The following is a 22,850-nucleotide window of genomic DNA, read 5'->3' as shown; positions in this document are numbered from 1 at the left end:
CACAATAACATACTTATGAGGTAGGTACCTTTTATCCTAGTAAAAGAAAGAAAGAAAGAAAATAAATTTTATTGCGCATACATACACTTAAAATTAGGCACATTATACAGAAATAATAATAGAAGGGGAAAATATGCGTCTTAAAGCGCGCAATACGGCCCTCGCTCAGCATAATGCTGCGACCCGAAACGAGACAGAGTCCCGGCGCTGGTTTTCAGCGACAGCCGGTGCTACCGCGATGACGTCTGTAGGTGATGCTGAAAGAGCTTAAGAACTTAATTTAGAACGCGGGTAAAACTTCAACAAACGTTTTCAACATAATCATCTACATACATAGGTATCTATTATTTATTTGTTTACACGTTTATCTTTACCTACTATTAGGTAATTCACGTCATTAATGGGTGTTACCATTAGTCTTGCCCTGTAAGGAGGTCAGACCAGCCTCACGCGCTGTGTCAAGGAGAACTCGTTACGAGCTTAATGTCAAACTGTAGATTGTTGTTTGTTTGTAAATAGAGGGCCTGGTTTGACGGCCCTTCGCTACAAAATTCTTGGTTATTGGTACTCAGATTTTATTTAGGTGTAGGCGTCGTAAAGTCACATTTTTGAACACGTGTTTAAAAACTGGTTTCTCAAATAGTTTTATTTTATTTATTGGTGAAATAAATAGTAATTTAACATATTAATGAATAACATAGTTACCTATCCTATAAGTAAGTGATACATAGTCATAAGTACTTCAAACTAACAGAACAGAATAAGTAAGTACCTAAATGTGCAACTAGACTTATAATTATGTACGTACCTACAGGTAATTAAGCATATAATTAGGTACCATCAATTCTCTTCTCACACAGAGAAGTTTAAGAATTAATTGATGCGATTTCCAGCTTTTGAAGTCTTTAGTTTTCTCGCAGTGTTTTCCTTCATCGTTAGTAATTTTTTCAAAATACAATGAGATCACATTCGTTGAAGTCCTGCGAAACGACTCTATAATGTATCCAGACGCCACAGAGTTTGGCGAAACGTTTACCTTTGCTTGAGGCCAATTCCATATTCTATCTATCTTTACCTAATGATTGGCTTCCTAGGGATAGAGTTTTGACATTAACTCCATACAAGTAATGCCAAATTCCTATCTCTACTAACCAAAACATCAGATAGATAATATATTGGGAGCGGCCGTTAGACACAAGTTTACCAACGATATCTATCCATTAAACATTACATCGTAAAACTCCCAGAAGATAATGTAGCGTCAGATTCACTTTCACTAATCCCTCGCGCTCGTGCCAACAACATAAATAAATACAAACTAAAGAATATTTCGAAAAAACGGTGACGTCTCGCGCCAATTATAGACGTACCTAAACGCCCTACAGACGAGCGAATCATAGACAATTTAAAAATATACTTAGCTTGCGCTACGGGAATATATTTTCGCGTTGTTTTTTTTTATAGTAGAGTGATATGTTGCCAAATAATGTGAGAAAGAATGGAAGAGTTACTTTTTAGAGTAGTTATACATTGTTGCAGTTTTTTAAATAGAGATTTATAACGCACACTTTCTTAAGAAGGGAAAATGTCCGTTTTACATATTTTGAAACTAGAAGTCCCCTTTTTTGAAATGAGCAGTTTTTTGCTCTAATTTTCCCCGCTTATCAAGTTCTTCTAAATATAGAGAAAAACAAAGGAATGAACTGCGTCTGTAAATAATGTAAATAAGGAATTTATTGAAAACATATAAAAGAAAAAGTAATAATTTCTTTATAAAAACCTTGTTACAATTTTTTTCTTAGTTTACAGTGTTTTTTTAAATACCATACCTTCATTGACGTCAGTTAAGGAATTTTTAGATCTCACGTGAAGACCAAACATCAAAATTAAATAGAATTTTTCATCATTAAACATTCAATTGTTTGATAAAAACCTATCTTATGCAGTCAGTCACAACAAATCCATCTCTTACGCAATGACATACTAACCTAAAGTGATAGCGACTCGGAACAGGTATTACTCGGAACAGTTACAAGTACTCGGAACAGGTATCAGTATGGGTGTTCCCACATTTATCGCGGAATCAGCTTAAGCCGAGTGCGTATACAAGACAGTTACCCAACATATTGTCGATCAGCTATACAAACGGCTAGTTTCGCCGTCTTGCCGATGCGAATGGTATTTTAATAACACCCTTATTACGTAGACATTATCTCCCGAGCCTTTTCCCAACTAAGTTGGTGTCGGCTTCCGTGTGCGTTCGCGCAGCGGAAATTATGCAGTAGTAAGACGTCCAAATAAAATAAAATGAAATTACAGAGAACGTTATTGTCCTGGCGGTTAGAAGGAGATGTGTCCATAATTTGTGTAGTGTGATTATGTATGTATTAGTGCATGCATAAACTTCGGAGAAATTCAAGCGCTACGCGAACGTTTATTAGCTAGTTTTCATATAAAGCGCTTACGTAGAGGTGTAGATTTTACGTACGTTGTTTTGAATTTGTTTATATTTGTTTAAAAACAGATTTGGAAAAGTCGTAGGGTTTAAAAGATAAAAATATAAACGTAAAATACACTTATTAGGTCTTAGAAGTATGCAGTTTGGGGTTCACGTTTACACAAACCTTGTAAGTGTCTCCAACATGTTGCCAAGTATCAATGATATTCCGTTAGTAATTAAAAGTTATAGGATGTTTTACCATGAACAGATCACTGTTTACAAAGCAGTCGAATATCACGACGTTCTAATTGCATGGTAAAATGTATGCCAATAATTAGTTTAATCATTCAACTATTCACTTGCAAAATTTCATGTCATTAAATTCAGTAATTAAAGAAAGACAATTATAATACTGACGGAGCATCGAAACCCTACATAATCCGACCAAGTTCGGATAGGTACCAGCCGTGCCATATGTCTAAGCAACGTTCTTAACTTGGAAGGTTAGTATATTTATTAATATGGTACAGTTGCGTACACAAGCGTTAGGAAAAATAAAACGATTGCATTTCTTGAATGAAAAATATTTTTAATAATAACGCCACTATCTACGACATTTTAGTTAAAATACGTAACGTTTATTAACGTTATTTTTAATCACGTAGTTAAGTAATTTATGTAAGTAATAATAATAAAATATTTTTGTACACTCATATTTAAATAGAGAAGTACTTGTTAATTGAAGATTTATTTTTATCGTAGATAGTGGCATTATTATTAAAAAAATGTTTATCAATCAAGACATACAATTGTTTTATTTTTTCCTAACGCTTGTGTACGCAACTGTTCCATATTAATAAATACTAACCTTCCAAGTTAAGAACGTTGCTTAGACATATGGCACGGCTGCTTTTGCAATCCGAACTTGGTCGGATTATGTAGGGTTTCGATATTTTAATTGTCTTTCTTTAATTACTGAATTTAATGACATGAAATTTTGCAAGTGAATAGTTGAATGATTAAACTAATTATTGGCATACATTTTACCATGCAATTCCTTTAGAACGTCGTGATATTCGACTGCTTTGTAAACAGTGATCTGTTCATGTTAAAATATCCTATAACTTTTTAATTACTAATGGAACATCATTGATACTTGGCAACATGTTGGAGACACTTACAAGGTTTGTGTAAACGTGAAAATCTAGACCCCAAACTGCATACTTTAAGAACTAAGACCTAATAAGTGTATTTTACGTTTATATTTTTATCTTTTAAACCCTACGACTTTTCTAAATCTGTTTTTAAACAAATATAAACAAATTCAAAACAACGTATGTAAAATCTACAGCTCTCTATGTAAGCGCTTTATATGAAAACTAGCTAATGGCCAAACGTTCGCGTAGCGGAAACTTGAATTTCTCCGAAGTTTATGCATGCACTAATTTCATTCATACATAATCAATTATACACAAATACACACTAATTTTCGGACACATCTCTTTTCTTCTAAAGTCTATGGATTAAAAAAAGTTCCGCCAGGACAACGTTCGCCAACGTTCGCCCAGCGGAATCTGTTTTTGGTGAATTTCTCCACAATGGCTGCATACACAAATTTTTATTTACCATACACAATTATAGGACGTCTTACACTAATTATCTGCATAATTAAAATCTTTAAATTCAACAACATTCCGCTGCGCGAACGCACACTCGGCTTCCAGTTTAACCTGGTGTAGCTGAGTACCAATGTGCCACAAAGAGCGACTGTCCATCTGACCTCCTCAACTCAGTTACTCGGGCAACCCAATACCATAACCAAGGGGTGGTTAGACTGGTGTCAGACTTATTGGCTCCTGACTACCCGTAACGACTGCCAAGGATGTTCAATGACAGCCGGACCTACAGTTTAACGTGCCCTCCGAAACTCAGTAATTGGTGTCCAAGATATGCTTAGAAAGTACATACAAACAGAAAAGTTGTATTGGCACTTATTATTTAGAAATTAAGGCTGTTTTGACCGGTGTTAGCCGATTCCGCGTCGATACATGTGGTTACCCTGCCGTGTTCCGACCTCCTTGGCATCGAACTGCGACCTTCGCAGAGGCTTTTAGCTTGGAACACTACGCAATGGTTTATGTAATCGCTAGTTAAGTGGATTAGGTTTCATTACGTCAAGTCTTATGAGATTAATAGTTTGTTTAGTGGTTATGTATTGTTCACGGTAAGGTGGTATTTACTTAGTCTGTATGTAATAAGATTGTTGATTCGAACATATGGCGGTGTATTTACCTACAAAGGACAATGCCGGATTTTGTATGGACCCTGTCCCCACCCACCAACAGACTTGAAACTAGTGTCATCGGAAGCGCATCCTTCGATAGATCATGATTATCAAAACGATGTACTCCAAATGTATGGGGTTTTGGAAATACACGACATTTTAGTATCCTTAATAATCAATTAACTTCAAGTTTGTTAACCAATTACTCGGAGTTGCGTGGACCGATTTTGATGACTTTTTTTTTAATGCAAAGAATGTCGGATATTTCCAAAACCCCATACATTTGGATTAAATTGTTATGATAATTATGATCTATCAAAGGAGGCGCTTCCGATGACACTAGTTTCAAGTCTGTTGGTGGTGGTGAAGGTGTCCTTAAGACATCCTACATTGCCTCTTCATACCGATTATTTTAACCGATGATAACTCAAAAACTGCTTAAAAGATCTTGATGAAAATTAAATTAGACTAACTTTGAGATAGATTCTGTAAAATAAAAATAAAAACATCAAAATCGGTCCACCCAACTCCGAGTAATTGGTTAACAAACTTGAAGTTAATTGATTATTAAGGATACTAAATTGTCTTATAGTTCCTAAACCCCATACTTTTGGAATATGTCTCCATAATAAGAAATGATCCATTAAATGAGGCGCATCCAATGACACTACTTTCAAGTCTGTTGGTGGGTGGGGACGTTTTTAGGCATTGTCCTTTTTGCACTACATACTTAGACTAATACATTTGTGAGAGATTTGAGTTCGTGCGTATTTTCAATCTTATAGCGAGAATCCAACAAAACTGTTTCGTTCGCGTACATCGGTTACCGTTTTGGTAATTTTAGTAACATTAGCACAATCTGTTACTGTTTACTAGAGCGAGTAGACAGAAGACAAAGACCACCAGGTGGAATCTCGCCCCTATCTAAGGTCAGGTAGAGCCTTTGGCTTTAAATTGATTTTACTTCTATTTTAAATTAATACGTTTTAATAAATACTTCTGCTATCTCTGTTGGAATTACAGTTTTGATGTTAAAAAAATGCACTAATCAGGTTGGATAAACAGCAGGCTATGAATGACGGTGTTCCTGTTCACGCAATTGTCCTGTTTATTGGCGTCGTGTGCCGTCGGGTCGTTGTGCCTCTAAATACGATGAATATGATCATTACGCCTGTTTGTGTCATCTGTTGGGTCAGGTCGACTTACCCCTTCCTCAAATTCGAATAGTAGTAGCCTTTAAAACGGCCTGTTTTTTGAAGAATTATATTCCATGCAAGCATTTCAGGAACAATCGTTTTTGTCTTTTTGAAGATTGTGATACTGGTAGTTTTTAGTAAATTATTATTTACAGTGATTGGACCATCTCGATTCGACACGATTTGCTTATATTGCGTGCATAAATACCTGATATGGAAATCAAACCACATGCAACACGCAAAGTTACTCATTTATTGTACTAAGTGCTATCAAAGTACCAGCATCTAAGTATACCAATGTCTATTATAGTCTTCAGTCCAGATAAGCTCCACAGTCTAACAATAGTAGCGTGCTAATAGTTTTCCCTGAAGCCGCGGCACAAACCAGCTGATTGTGCAATGAGTCAGCTGCGATAAGCGCTGTACTCTGTGGCACTCACAGAGCGACAACTGAGCGGATATCTCATAGCTGATGATTTAAGGACACAGCCAGTGGTTTATTCGTTATTCAAGTTATTTCGATTATAATATTTCATTATACAGTATTTTCGTTGATATTCTACATTTATAATATCACTGCACTAGTTAGGTACACTAATCTGGATGAAAAGTAGGTATTATATGATCGCCTCTTATCCGTTTATGTATATTAAACGAAACTTCGAAGGTCAATTTGATGAAATTAAAACATCTAATTACATTCAAACATAGTTATTTCTTAAACAATTTCGCAGCAAACGACCAAATGCAAATAAATACACGAAGTTATGGTGACACAATAGTTAAATACTTATATCATCTGAGAACTAGGTATAAACACAACTGTGATAGCTGGGGAAATAATAATAAATTAACAACACTAAATTAGTCATTAACATTCAAAGTTTATCCGTTGTGCAATATTAAAACTATTTTACAATCATCCCGAGAGATAAACTGACCTATTAAGTATTATCTTGCACTAATAATATAATAAAGAGGAAACATTTTTTTGTTTGTTCGTACACTAAAGTCTCCAAAACTATAGAACCGATTTGAAAAATTCACTCACTGTTGGAAAGCTACACTCTTCCCGAGTAATATAGGCTATATTTTATCCCGGTAAGGAAAGTCGTTTCCACGGGACGCGGGCGAAACCGCGGGAAAACATCTAGTGCTACAATAAATTAACAAAACAAAATTAAGTCATTAATATTATGTTTATCCAGTTTATTCGTTGAGTAACATGTTACAAATATTTTACAACCGTCATCCCGAGATATAAACTGACCTATTATTTATTCACGATAAAATAATAATTCGCGGATGACGGCGCGTCGCCTCAGTATGTTATCAATTCTGTTGCTAAGCGCGCTTAGAGGTTATACTTACGAAATAAAATGGCGATTGTCTATGATTTGAATACAATGCGGTAGGTCACCAGGACGGCCGTTGTTGGAGGGAAATTAAAACTATTTTGTGGAAAATGTTATCTATTGATTATTTATTATAAGATTAAATAAGATATAAGATTGAAACGGACTTTTTTGTAATTATTACGATTTGCAAAGCGTTGTCAACTAGGTACGTTCGATCTCATGGGTTTTGTCTCATCTCTCTTATCGTCATACTCTCCACCTACCTATGTCTAAAGCTTTTTCATCTTAATCAGTTCAACTGCTTTAGCACAAATTAGGTACCTTAATTGTTGATTATTATACATAGGTACCTACCTATGTATAATAATCAACAATTAAGGTACCTAATTTGTGCCTACTGGTTATAGCGTGATTGCCTACCTAGTGAATACCTACTGGTTTTAGCGTGATTGCATAGTGGAAGCCTTTGATTACCTATATAGGTAAATGTCGAAGCATAGAAACACATTTAAAATGATCAAATTATCCTACAACATCACATTAAAGATATAATATAGAGATTTAGGATGACTTTAATGACCTATTATAACAATTACAAAGTCGAATTGCTAATAGTAATGATGACGAATAATTTCTTTGTTTACGACAGTCAATTGTTGTGTCACTCATCCGTAGTCACAGCTGTTACTACCTACCACGAGATATTGAAAATGAAACTGGTTCAAATCGATCGATTCAAGTCAAATGTAAGACGAAACTGTCATTCAACAGGGCCCCGATTCTCCTAAGTTAATAATGTCAAAATCGAATAGAAATCTAATCGCAATATGATCGTAATAGTAGTTTAAACCATACCGGGCATTCTGCTACTAATAAAAGACCAATCGTATTCGATTGACATTTGATTGGTTTGCGATTGGTTTGCTATTTTGATGATTTTGGTCTATGCGGTAGTTTGCTGTACAATCATTTTGCAATCGTAAATCATTTGCAGACAAAATGATTCATTATTGAATGACAGAAAAGGATAAAAACGTTTATTTCAAAGAAAAAATAGCGGAATGCCACATACGCATCAATAGTAATCGAGTCGGGATTGGGTCTCAGTCGAATCGAGTCGAACGTCAATCGAAGGTCGCTTGAGTAAAATTAGGAGAATCGGGCCCCAGATCTTTTGATAAAAATGTTTGAAATCGCGCAGGCAAACAGACGCATTATTAAACTTAGGTATAACAACCCTATAACTCGGGCGATAAAAAATAATTTCTTTGGAATCTAAATTATTTGAAAAGTAAACCAGATTGTGTCCTTGGCCTCCGAACCATCGTTAACATTTTCAAAACAGACCAATAGCAATAGTTACCGACATTGGCGCGAAAACTAACTACAACTTTATAAACCTATGATTATTCTTTATCTATTGTAAACTATGTAGGCATGTCGTTATCTATTAACATACAAACCTAATAAATAATGTATATAGTCGTTATATACTAAACACACAATAATCTATGTATCATTACGTAAGCACGCACGTGTCCGCAGGTCATTCACCTCTGACAGTGGCAAGATGGCCGCTCGCCAAACATTCGAACATCTCTCGTTGTTTGCATAATTTCAGTTAATAATCACACGTGCTGCCAAACACGGCTTCATTCATCTTGATTATATTGTTTACTTTTCATTTGTTGAGTCTTTACAAGTAAACAGAAGCCAGTAACTCTGATACCCAGTTACCAAGGGGTATTATGTTGCCCGGGTAACTAGGTTGAGGAGGTCAGATAGGCAGTTGCTCCTTGTGGCACACTGGTACTCAGCTGCATCCGGTTAGGCTGGAAGCCGACACCAACATAGTTAGGAAAAGGGTCGGCAGATGAGTTTGCCGGGGGTTGCCTTCCAATGTAGAGTGAAGGAGCAGCCTAGGTTCAGAACTTTCCGCGTGACACCGTGGTAAGAATGGTTGCGGAATAAGTTTTGAATACTTGTAAAGGCTCAAAGTAGGACAAATGACAGTACGAACGATTTTCTGAGGAATGAAGGTCGCCCATTCACGAACTGCCCGCGACAATAGCTAACGAATTGTTAACAATTCGCGCATTTTTCTAACCCACTAGGACCTCAAAATAGGTCGGATCTTTATTATAGTTCCTTGTCTTTGGAATTCGATACAAATAACTTTTCCCTTCTTACTATCTGAAGCTTAGAATACTCTCGTCTCATAAGCCCTTTGAAAAAAATAAGAAATTAATTTCTTTGGTCTGAGTTTCATCAGTTTCATATTCGGTTAATCCGTTCAGGAGCTATGCCACAGATTTAAACACGCACCCCAGCGGGGCCCAGCAGGGCCAAAGCCTGCTAGAGGGGTCATTTGATGATTTTTGGCTTCGTTTAAAAAAAAAATAGATATAGATACGTTGGTACGCAGACATGTCTGTCTTATAAAACCTTATAAAGGTTTCTCCAAGGATTATTGCAAAATATGTAAGTGCGTGTATATCTAGCCTACATAGGACTAGTTCAGTAATTAAGTCGATAATTTAGCTTTCAGTGATGTACATCAGTCGATATATTCGGTATCGATATGTTTGTGATTTTAACAGGTTTTAAAAAGACAAATGTAAGTTTCTTCTAAAGTCGTTCCGTTTGTAAATAAATCCACAATATAGATAATAATTGATAGGTACTTGTGTTAGCCGCGCGTGTAACACTCAATACATTGTAAATAAAATTATTACATAACACAAGAAATTATCATAAAATGATTACATTGTCTATTTTGCATCGATAAGATAAACATTAGTACTTTCTAGATAAAGTAATTGTCTTGTATTAGTAAATAGTTAAATAACAAAACACTTTCTACTGTGTTTACTGTATTTAACGATACAACATTTTATGATCCAGACTCAATTGTGTCAAGTTACATTTAACTTACATTTAAAATGCCGTAGGAAGTTTGTTTGTGCGAAAGTAAAACGTTGAACCGTTTGAGATAGAATTTGACGTGGAAATGAATAGTCCTTTCAGTTAATTAATGCTGTTAACGTGGTGGATAGCTCAATATAGTCTTAAAACCATATTGTACAGAGTGGTCTAAAATGTTACCGCTAAATCTAAATTCCCCAGGCAAGAATAAACCCTACGTAATTATGAAGTTCCGGTATTTTTGTAATTTACAAGGATTCTTAAGATTTATTATCATCCTGTTAGTTCAGATTAGGCTGTTAGTTACTTTTAAAATAATTTATATCAGATAACTATCCATATTATTTCAGAATTTATTTTATTTATAATAAATGACAAAGACGATTATTTTTCTTTATAACTATCACGGAAATTCTTTCGCTAACAGGAATTTGCAAAATTCATATCTATGTCCATTGATATTGTTCAACAACCTTGATGACATGGCGACACGTGTGTCTGTCTGTATGTACAATTGTTATGTATGTATGTATTGTGTGAATAACTGAATATTTCATGTACATACTGTTATAGACAGGCATGTTATTGTCACATATGTAGGTAATATCATACTCATATCTCTACATACCTTTAACATACTTATAGTGGGACGCTAATGTAGTCGTGATGGCCTAGTGGGTAATAGACCAACCTCTCAAGTATGAGGGCGCGGGTTCGATCCCTGTTCAGGCAAGTACCAATGCCACTTTTCGAAGTTTTCTACCCTACACTTAAAACTAAAAATACTAGTAGTGGAACGCTTACCGACACCTAAAAGTTATCGATAAAACTCCCTTAACATACTAAGTATGTAGTAGTGGATCGCTTATCGACACCTCAAAAATATCGATATATTTCCCAGTACAGTGCACATCACTAGCCCTCCTAGTACTGCACTAGTATTAATTCAACTGGTTGCGATCACTCGACCTTCACTAGCATGTAGCTCGTGCACTCAATTATATCCAACTGCATTAAACATATTATATCTGTAGGCACTACTAGGAATTCTTTTGAGTTTTGACCGACTGCTGAGGTAGGTATATAAGAGACAACTAAGGGCCTAAGTTACCGCGGCGCTGGTACATAAAAGGCGTACGAAGGAACATGGTGGGTTTTAGTCAGTAAGAGTCTGACACTCGGTCACCGCTGCTAACCCACAGCGGGAGTCATTTGATGATTTCCTATAAAAAAGGGCCTATCTGTCTATTGATTAGCTTACTACACATATTTTGATGAATTTTGATATAAGCCCCATACAAGCTACGTGAAATTCCTGTCTCGAGACAGCAAAACACATCCTAGATAGAATATTGGGAACAGTAAGGTAACGATGGATGGATTGTGGGAAATATTACATGATCTTCCTTACAATGACAATATAATACTTCACACAGCCTACCGTAGGTATTCAGGATGTACTAAGTACAATCGATTACAAAAATACATTAAAATAAATGAAAGAACTTTAACAATAATATGGTATTGTTCTATTTTTATGAGCCACAATTTGCTTAGAAATTTTCTTAAATAAAATTGATATATGGACAGGAGTATGATGACCAAAACCACAGGTTTTTACATACCTAACCATTTACATAGAAACAATGTAATTTTCATAATGACGAATATTTCAGAAGCACCGTCATTTGTTACTTGTTCTGTACTTTTACACAAACTATAGGGAAATCCATAATCAGTGATGACTGTACTTATGACTACCAGTTACGAAGTTACCTACAATTACCATAGCTAGGATTACTATGTATGTACGTTAATTAATACATATTTAGTTACAATTACCTCAAAGATAGTACTTTGTTATTTCATTGGTCTTCACGTAATGATTGCCTCTTACGCAAAATTAAATGGGCTATTTAACACTGAAATTATTTTTCTAATCTGTCCATTAGTAGCTACCGAATATTAAGACTGTTCATTTGTTAAGAAAGATTATTAGTTCGTTATTTTATTTGTCATGTTATGATTGCCTCTCTTTACTTTTTGCCTTTCTCACTAAAATTAAATGGGCTAGTAATGGGCTATTTGAAACCGACATTATTTTATAAATCGGTCCTGTAGTTTCTGAGATTTCAATTGTTTTAAGCTAACAAAGAAAATGTTCAACTTTACATTATAATAGTAAGTACCTTATTGTAATAGATGATGATTTTTTACGCATAAGTCACTTTTTTACATACCTATACGAAAAAACGCTAAGAATGTAGCCAATATCATCATCTCCCGAGCCTTTTCCCAAGTACCAGTGTTTTACAAGGAGCCACTGCCTATCTGACCTCGTCAACCCAGTTACCCGGGCAACCCAATACCCCTAGGTACTACCCGTGCCTGGTAGAATGTAGCCTAGAAGAAATATCAATTAAATTTTCATTATCATATCAGATTACGAACTTACTAATTGCTGCTGAATCGTTATCCTATACCCAATTACATTACACCACCAAATTGTTACATAAATCGGTCTAAACGCTATTCGCTAATCCTCCCCTAACTTCGTCAGTGTCTCGTCGTGACATTCCGCTGAGTTCAACATAATCCCTTTAGTGGTTACGTCGGCACAGGTCATGGAGAACAAAATGACTAGCGGAGGTGGCATAACGGAAATTTGCCTAAGAAAGTGCGACAATATGCGAGTGAGCGGAGGACGAGGAACGTTACTGCTTTCGCACTTATTTGCCTTCTTATGACCTGATCATTTTTTGTAATATCAAAAATCGTTGACCTCAAAGAATCTGAAGGCCTCGTTAGTTCACTCGTAACTGTTCGTTTTAGTCATAACCACCGATTTTTGACCTAGAAGACGGCGCTTGACCTACCTGCATTATAACACCTCCGTTCATTTCTTTACTCCATGGTACAACGGTATCACTCGTCGCCGGCGTGGCTCGTGGCTCGTGGTTGCTGTATGGCTTCCGACCTTGACAGTAGTCTTGTTGCTAATTATATCACCTGGTGTGGGGGTCCGTGGAAATGTGTAGGGAATCCTACATAGCCTAGTTGATGTAATATTTCGAATTGTACTTTAAAATAGGATTAAGATAAGCTAGAGGCTAAGAAACAGCCGCACAAGTCGATCGATCATAAGATTATGCTAAGCAATGCTTGCCACAGGTGATCCGCGGATGGGTCCATATGTTGTAATGACGAGTTCCTCTGTGTTTCGGTGTTTCGTTTTCCTATTTTCAAAAAATCCTGAAAATCATAAAATTATGTACGGAACTCTGCCGCACGTATAAAAAGGCAACACGAGGAGGCTCGCGTCCGAGAAACTCGATTATTGACAATGTAACAAACAAATGAATAAAACCGCATAGGTCATCCAATAAGACTATATATTCCTACCGTGGCTTACATACAAACAACGACAATAAACTCCAACCCAAAATCATTTACATTACTGTACCACTTGGCTGCAAAACTGAGCTTTTTTCAAAACAAAAGACAGCCCCCAAAACGCCCACCCTTCACCACTTCCTATGTGTTTTTGCTGGGAAGAAGAAGTGGCGCAACAAACTCCCCAGCAAAGAAAATTAGCTATTGGATAAAAAAACACATGTTTGCGTAGCAGAGTATTATCAACTATGTAACTCTACCCTCTTCAAGTGTCCACTAACGGCCTGATTGTCGTGATCACTGATCTCCTCAAGTGCTTTCAACTCCACTTATATAATAACAAGCAAGACAATATGGCGGACTGTCAACTGCAGATCTTAACACAGAGCAATTTGTGCGCCTTCAGACACACTAGGTATGAGTGTGAACTCATCATTTCATAAGTGGCGAGCTATTTGTGGCTGCTGAAGTGGTATAGTTTGAGCGAAATAACTTTGATTGTAAAGGCACATTTATGCCTTACGTGCTCCCTTTTCTATTCTTTTATGTACTCACTTTTTTTTTTTTTGTGAACTCATATTAGTACATTTACCTACTCTCGTATGAATTCCACTATGAACAGTCTTATGTACTCCGTTATGTAATCCCTTATTTTCTCCTCTAATCTATAAACTTCCTTATGTACTCCTCTTATGTACTCCCCTTATATACTCCTATAATTTAATCCCTCATCTTCTCTATAAGCTTCTTTATGTACTGCCTTATATGTATACTCCCCTTAGATTCTTCCTTATATACTCACCTAAAGTACTCCCATTATGTACTTCCTTACGTACTCCCCTTATGTACTTCTTTATGTACCTATGTACTCCTCCAATGTGCTCTCTTATCCTACTAATGTGATGTCTCCCTGTGTGCAGTCGCTGGTGCGTGTCATGCGTGTGGGGCACTGCCACGGTGCTGCTGCATCGACTGCTCACCGCGCCCGCGCCGCCCATCGCACGTGAGTATACTGATACTGATACAGAGCTTCTAGAGTATTCTAGACCAATGGTTTCTAACCGCTGTATCAATCACGGGTGTATCAATCACCAACTTCCAGGCTAAAACCCATAAAGCGATTTCGGCCCAACCCGGGTATCGCATCCGGGACCTCGTGCTCAGCAGCCGCGCTTGCGACAGCTAGACCATCGAGGCATCTAGAATCTAGACATTATTGGGAAGGTCTTCGAGGTAGGATGAGAGCTCGTCCCATAGTTCTCGTTCCAAAAAGAATGAGGTCCAGACCTATTGTCAACCTCGGCGACTGTTCTCCTTTAGAAGATCATCCATAAAAAGTCGCTCATAGAACAGTACATTTGCGCAGACACAGTTGCAAGGCTTCCTCTCCTTCTTTCATTCTCATAGCGCGAGTGTATGGCCAGTGCCTGATAGGACAATTGGAAGATAGTTCTAGTTGATTAACCAGCCTGATGTTCTCCTCAGCGAGCAAGCCAGCTACGAAGTCTCGAGTGGCCGGCAGCGAGCATCTACACCCCGAACCACGCGTGCAATGCGAGGTGCTGCACGCGCCCTCGCGGCACCAGCTCGACGTCGTGTTCGTGCACGGACTCTACGGTATGTAGTGAGGCGACACAGCCAGCTCCTGCACCCCGAGCCGAGGTGCTGCTAAGCCTGCAAGCCTTGTGCGAGAACACTAAGTTAGAAGAATAGCAATAGTCCAGGGATTACTAAGTTAGTTACAGTTACAGCCTTTTTATCGTCCCACTGCTGGGCTGCGGCCTCCTCTCACGCGGAGAAGGATTGAGCATTAATCACCACGCTTGCTCAATGCGGGTTGGTCATTTCAGACTATATAGGTAGTCCAGGTTTCCTCAAGATGTTTTCCTTCACCTTTTTTTTTTTAATCAGCCTTTGGTGTCTAAGATATACTTAGAAAGTACATACAAACTTAGAAAAGTTGCATTGGTACTTGCCTGACCTGGATTCGAAACTGCGCCCTCATACTCGAGAGGTTGGTTCTTTGCCCACTAAGCCACCATGAGATTACTAAGTAATTAATGCCTATAAAGTGAGCAACACACGTTCCTTTTTGGGAAAGAAAGTATAATGATCAGCTCCAGGCATAACTGCTGCATACCTTCACATTCTAACCATCGCATTCCCACAGGTTCACTCGGCAACACATGGCGTCAAGGCGAGTGGCGCACCAAGTACAAGCTGGACCCTCCCACTGTCACCCTCCGCAGCCACAGCCCGGAGCCCTGCGCCTGTACCCGCCCCCTCCCCGCCCCCGGCCACGCCTACACCTCCGAGCTGAACGGCTCCGTCATCGACCAGCTCAGCGGCTGCTTCACCAAGATCCTGCCCAACGAGAACTCACTCATCACTGAGAAGTTCTATAACAATACTTTAATCAGTAATGATAACTATCAGACGCAAGCCAAGTTCGTCTCCGAACTCTTCAGGAATGACTGTGACAACACCCGTGATGATGACCCCAAGTGTACTGACGAAGAGTTTGTCAGTGAGTGCAAGTGTGTGAGTGTGAGGAAAGGTGCCAAGTGTGAGCCGGGCTGCGGCTGCGTGTGCGACGAGTGCTACTCGCACTGCTGGCCGAGGGACTGGATCAAGGAGGACTTCCCCGGAGCGAGGGTCATCTCTATCAATTATACGAGTGACCCTTACTTGTGGAGGCCGCTGTGGATCAAGGGTAATAAAAGGTAAGCCAATTCACAAAGGTAAATATTTGCTGTTCTACATGGACTACCTATCAGACAATTTGAACACAGATTCTTGAGAAACACGATACCCCTTGGTAGTTTTCAATTGATTGTCAGGCATTTGGCTTCTAACTACATGTCACGTCTGCCAAAGAAATACGTTAAATGAAGTCCATATTTCCACACGTTATTTTCCTTCATTAACTGATGACAATGGCTAAGTTCTGTAATGCCCTCTCCAGACTCACACTACAAGAGCGCGCGGCGCAGATGACGTCACAACTGCTGGCGCTGGGGGTGGGGCGGCGTCCCGTCGTGTGGGTGGGGCACTCCAAGGGCGGACTCTTCATCAAGCAGATATACTGTGACGGTAAGCAAAATCACCTGGTTTGGTACATATTAACAATAGTGATAACCCAATCCATTTAGATGTTCCTGACGCAAAGGATCCTAATAACTTATTATTTGTTTCAGCTTATGAAGCGCATCTGAAAATGGAGAACAGTGTTGCCAAGCAACACGTAACTAATAATAACTTAGAAGAACAAACTGACAGACAGTATAATAAGAACATAGTTCATAATGTAGATAATATTACCTGTAGATATAGTGAGGATGAGGAAGCAACTAGACGTAAGGGTCAAACCAACACCACCCGTAACACACTACTCAACAACTTTATACAAGAACAGAACAACGGCTGTGCCGCTAACGGTGAGACTACACTTAGAAGTATAGACGAAATGAATGACGTGAGAAACAACAATAACTCCGGTAACAGTAGTTTTAATGAAGATGATGAAATAGATTTAGATGTGAATTGTAATGTGGAACAAGGAACGTATGGCTGTACACAAAACGGTGATGTTTTAGACAATAAGCAAGCTAGAAGTAATGATAAGTCAGACTTTATAGATGTAAGTGATACAAGTGATCAGACAGAGAGTGCAGACAGAGATGTGACGACAGACAAAAATGAAGAAATGTCTTCAAATAACGAAGGTACGGTATAATTTGTTACTATTTACCTACATGACTATATTGCCTATTCCTTCCAGTTATAATTCACTGAAATCCGTAAACATGTACAAACTTATTTTCCTAAATTACAATTCCACGAAGATCCTGAGGGTCTTTCCATATGCATACGGCTGTGTGAAGTATAATGCATACGCTACTTTCACATGGCACGGCGACCGTGCCAATGGATTTCATGTACATTTCCATAGCAGCCCAGTCGTAACTGTATGAAAACTGTCTGCATGTGCGTTTGTGTAGTGTGGTTCCTGATAGCTCTCATTGGATGACTTCACAATGTAGCTTAACTTCTACTTCTACAACTCATTATAGAAAATTCTGACCAGTCACTCCAGCTGAGATATTGAATCCCACACTATTTGTACTCAGTTTTTCTTTCTGTATATTACAGAAGACAGTATCTCGTCCTCATCTCGCGCGGGTCTGTGGCGCTCGAGCGCGGGCTTCATGTTCTACTCGGTGCCGCACCGCGGCTCGCCGCTCGCCGACATCAAGACGCCCATCACCTGCCGCAGCGTCGAGCTGCAGGAGATCGCTAAGGGTGAGTACTCCTGCTGTATGCTAGGTACAGGAGACACCACGTCGGGCTCCGGGCTGTGGCGCTCGAGAGCGGGCTTCATGTTCTACTCGTTGTCTCGGGTCTCATGACATCGCTAACGCCTTCAACACCCTTCCCTAGAGTTGCATTAGGGAGGCACTCCGGTACGACCGGGTGCCGACCTACCTTCGTCGCGTGGTCGAGGCCTATCTGTCGGATAGGTCCGTCATATACCCCGGTCACAACGGGGAATGGAACCGGCGAGAAATGGCGTGCGGTGTTCCACAGGGACCGGTTCTGGGGCCGCTCTTGTGGCTACGACTGGGTGCTGCGCGCCGACCTGGTGAGCATAGCACACTACTCTGATGTCGTTCGGGAGGTCGTCGTGTCGCCAGATGATGAGTTCGCCAAACTCGGCACACTAGCTGTAAAAGCAATCATAAAGATTTGCGTAATGACCAGCATTGTCGTCATCCGCAGATTGTCCCCTAGTACTGGACCTACACTCGCGCTGGCTCCGCGCAGTATCAGGCGCGAGCGATGCGGGCGGCGCGGCGGCGCGGCCGCTCGTGCGGAGCATCGTGGAGACGTGTCGCACGCTCATGTCCGTGCTGTGGCTCAGGATCGTCAGCGAGGACTCCGCCGGTAAGCGAGCCGTTTATGATGACTTCACAGGTTTTCTTAATTAGTCCCTCTGCTTCAATAAGCAGTGGTGGTTCTTCTTCATCTTCCTTTTTTAGGAATTAATTTACTTGACATTACCTATACTATTTTTTTATATAAAGCATGGTAAACTTAATATTTCTACACCAGCAATGGTAGTGTATGTGAAAAAATAGATCATGTAAAACCTTAATGTACCATATGCTTATAAATAAATGATATTCTATTCTATTAAGTTTTCTTCATCATATCATGCTTATCTTAGTTATCTAAATATCACCGTTTTCTAACGCTGGGAGCATAGCCTCGATATCTTTTTCCTAAACTATGTCAATCTTCATCTCATCATCATTTTTTCGCCGTTACACCGCGTCGTCTCCTTACATCTTGCCATTTGACGTCATCTCGCAAGTACACTCTTTGCAGCCAAAGGTCCTCATTCCTCCGCTTCTCTGTCACTGGCACCACTTTCAAACTTCCTCGAATTATACTAATTTCTCACCTTATAATATTCCTCATTCCTCTTAACATTTTGATGTTTTCTTTCTGGGAGCTAATATATATTGTGTTATGTGTGTCAGACGCGGGCGTGGGCACTCTGCTGGGCGTGGGCGTGGATCACCGCGAGGTGTGCAAGCCCGCCTCGCGCCGCTGCAAGCTCTACGCCGCGCTCGCCGACACCATCCGCGCCGCGCTGCACCGCTGTCACTGTCAGCAGTAGCTGTCACTGTCAGCAGTAGCTGTCACTGTCAGCAGTAGCTGTCACTGTCACCAGTAGATGCAGACAGGAGAACGCAGGATTCACAGGGGCAGATAGGGGATGAAGCAGCCCCTCTTATGTACAGACGTCGGAGCTTGCTTATAAAGCGTGTGCAGGCTGGACTTCATACAAGAATGGCTCCTTATAAGTTTACTATTGCCCAAGCTTGGGGTAAATACGTGAGCAGGGCTCCCACTAATTTTACTTTCTTGAACAAAAGGTAAAATAGGAAAGGGCAGAAGAATCAACTACCTAGTAGTTGAAAAGATAATTCTTTGTAATTATCGACTACGACGACGCGACGTTCTATCATAGTTGGGAAAAGGATAGACAGATTTTGCTTGGGACGTTGAAACAATTACCAACTAAGCAACAGAAGTTTGTTGAACACAACAGACGAGAGAACATGTTCCAGAGAGAGGGACAGAATAATCCAGATCGACATGTATCGAATATTTTTAAACGCATTTTTGATTGTGAGAGTACGAGTGAGATGTGTATACCTAGTAGAGATGACGCCAGAATTTCGCAAAATACCTTTAATTCTTTGTACATAAAGCTTACATTAGTGTGTATATTTCTTGACGGAATTTTGACGTCAACTGAGGTCCAAAATCCACAAAAGCGGAGCGAAGGAACTTCTATTAGTTGTTCAAAATCCTTTTCGCTTCGATTTAGTGGAGTCTGGACTTTAAGCTAATTTATATGAAACATGGCTACCTACTACAAGTAGAAGTATTTAACTGTTGAATAAAAAGATAGATTCTAACAAAAAGACACCTAGTGTGGATACCGCTTAGTATAATTATTATCAATAGCGACACATAGGTACAATAGGTAAGACATAGCATACTTGTCTAATACAAGACCATCTAGTTAGGAACCGTTTGCCATAACCTACAATGTGATAAACTGTACAAGTGTACTAATAAAGATATGTGTATCAAGCTCCATGTTTTAGGGATTCCATATTATAGATATTTATCACATGAAAGCGGGGGAGCTATACTTGTGTGTGTAAGAATATGCACATGGTGTTTGTATGGTTTATTTGGCGACTCGGCCACTTCTTCCGAGCGCTACCGACTTGACGCGTACTAACACAATGTGCAGACCATGTCCCACCTCATCGCATGTCCACTGTGCCCTGAAACTTGCTCGCGGCAGGACCTCATGGGTGCATCCGGGAGTGCTCTCGCTGTGGCGACATATTGGGCTGACAAAGTATAGTCTCACTATAAGACGTGATATTGTCACGAAAGAAGAACAATGTGCATATATATTTCACACACAAGCATGACTCATCGGCTTTCGTGAGAGATAAAACAAGTATGAAGTATCAATGAAAAGTTAGGATAAGTAAAGAGAACTATTTTGTGATTACCTGTTAATAATGATAAGTATATAATAACTAGAACTATGTGAATCGTCCGGCCGTCTGTGTGACATGTACCGACTGTGCAGAGTGAGGTGATGTATTGTGATGTAACTCGAGTTTATTGTATCAATAAATAAATTATAATTATTAATAATGTGCCAACTACACGGTGTTTTATTGAAATCTTCAGTAATATAGTAGGGCTGAAAAGTTTGTTTATTTGTAAGCAGTGACTTATCACGACAGTCGTCATATCAATGGATACAATAGCGTTGCCATGGCAAATAATTTGAGGGGGTCAGATGTGCAGTCACTCTATATAGGTAAGTAGGTACATATCACAACATATTGGATATTAATACCTAAAATTAATTGATGAAGAGTGGTTGAGTTTGGCATCCAGCCGGGGACGCCTTGATTTAGGTATTTTGCTAGAAACAGGCTGTGAGATTAAATGAATGAAAGATCAAGTACTTACAGGATGCCAGGAACACAGGGATCACAACACCAGAGCACTTTTAGTCGTATTCACAGGTTTAACTTGATTTTTTACACCGCGCGCGCAGTTATCAATGCCGGCCGGCCATTGCTGAGTTTGAAACTGGAATTCTTTTGTCTATGAGTCCAATAGATGGCGTTCGTTGCGCAGTTATGGTTGCGTTCGGTGCTTTATGATTATGTAGAATAGTGAGGGAAAAGGATGGGAAAGGAAGTATCCCAAAGCCTGTTCATATCCCCCCACTTGAAATCACCCAGGGATTTCATAAGATACGGTTTGATAATTTAAGATTTAAGATCGAGGGCCTATGCAGATTCATATGTCATCATTATAAGATTTTTAGTTAATAGATTAATAATAAGATAATAGATATGTATGCGGTTACATACATACCGTGATACGTTCCAGAACAGGAGTCGCTGATGTAGGCCAAAAGGCGGCGACATTAAAATGGAACTGGGCCGGACACGTCAGCCGAATGCATCCGGAGAGATGGGCCACTATTATCACCCAGTGGACACCTCAGGATGGACACCGCAGGCGGGGTAGGCCCCGGAAGAGATGGCGTGACGAACTAGACGCCTATCGTCCGGATTGGTGGACACGGTCGAAAGATCGGGAAGAGTGGAAGCGAGATGGGGAGGCCTTTGCCCAGCAGTGGGACACTACAGGCTAGATATAATAATAATATAATAACCCCCCCATGGGGCCACCTTGACGTGGTGGGGGGGCTTAGAGGAGGCATGAGCAATTAATCTAGAGGTCGTAACAACTAGACCCCACCCTGCTATAAAAGCAGGAGGTACGAATATAAAAGTCACTAACACCTTGACGAACCCTTCCAACTAACGGTCCCAAACCAACCCCTCCAATATGGAAACTAGATCCAAGAAGAAACGTATAGGGCCGCTGCCCGGGGGCGATCGCCGGGGCACACCTGGAGCTGACGCTGGGTGTCTCAGCATGCGATCCGTCAGTGGTGAGGAGTTGAGCAGGCGGGCTCCCGCCATACAAGATGCTACAGCCGAAATCAGTTCAGAAGTAGATAGAATAAGTAGTCCAATAGAGCCCTATAGCCCAAGTACGATATCATACGTACCTTCACTCTCATCATCACCTTCAATTGTAAGTTTTAACTTAGAGAATACACCCTTACCCGAAGGGAATGTATCCCACTCTCCGTTACCTGAGGATGTTGTGCAGGAGGCACCAGCCGCTGAACCTGCACCCGCCTCGGGAACAAGTCGTGCGCGCAAACGATGGTCAGAAGAAATGAATAAATTCATCTGGCGCACGTATCTCATAGCAACTAAGTTGAACACAAATAAAGTATACCTACAACAACTCCACAGTGAGTTTTCTCAGAAATTTCCCGAAATGCAGGCATCTCGACAAAGATTAGGAGACCAATGTAGAGCGATAGTTAGGAGTAAATTGCTACCACAAGAAACATTAGACCAAATAAGAAACGACGTCATCACATACCTACAACAAACACACACCGACCAAAACACACAATCAATTACTCAACATGTAGGAGGTCAACGAAGACGATGGACAACTGAGCAAAACGAATGTATTGTTAGAAATTATTACCAAATTACGGAATTAGGGCAAAATAGAACAGCCTACAGGCAACCTCTTCACCAGGCAGT

At 39.6% G+C, this 22,850-nt stretch overlaps 2 protein-coding genes across 3 annotated transcripts in view; one reads left to right on the top strand and one right to left on the bottom strand.

The window, feature by feature from the left end:
- Window positions 1–20,861, top strand: part of LOC126056156 (uncharacterized) — a 52,642-nt gene extending 31,781 nt beyond the window's left edge. For both annotated transcript variants that reach the window (XM_064043036.1, XM_049848103.2), the window contains exons 3-10: window positions 14,517–14,599; window positions 15,082–15,213; window positions 15,767–16,319; window positions 16,562–16,689; window positions 16,794–17,321; window positions 17,749–17,898; window positions 18,376–18,540; window positions 19,140–20,861. In XM_064043036.1, the coding sequence (XP_063899106.1) occupies window positions 14,517–14,599; window positions 15,082–15,213; window positions 15,767–16,319; window positions 16,562–16,689; window positions 16,794–17,321; window positions 17,749–17,898; window positions 18,376–18,540; window positions 19,140–19,279 (1,879 nt within the window). In that variant the 3' untranslated portion in view covers window positions 19,280–20,861. The remainder of the gene's footprint in view (window positions 1–14,516; window positions 14,600–15,081; window positions 15,214–15,766; window positions 16,320–16,561; window positions 16,690–16,793; window positions 17,322–17,748; window positions 17,899–18,375; window positions 18,541–19,139) is intronic.
- LOC135119167 (double-stranded RNA-specific editase Adar-like) overlaps window positions 1–22,850 on the bottom strand; it is a 65,995-nt gene that overhangs the window by 13,711 nt on the left and 29,434 nt on the right. The window lies entirely within an intron of this gene.

Source organism: Helicoverpa armigera, chromosome 30 (assembly GCF_030705265.1).
Source record: "Helicoverpa armigera isolate CAAS_96S chromosome 30, ASM3070526v1, whole genome shotgun sequence".
NCBI classification, from domain to species: Eukaryota; Metazoa; Arthropoda; class Insecta; order Lepidoptera; family Noctuidae; genus Helicoverpa; species Helicoverpa armigera.
Note: the sequence above shows the minus strand (reverse complement) of the source record. Positions and strands in the feature narration are given on the sequence as shown.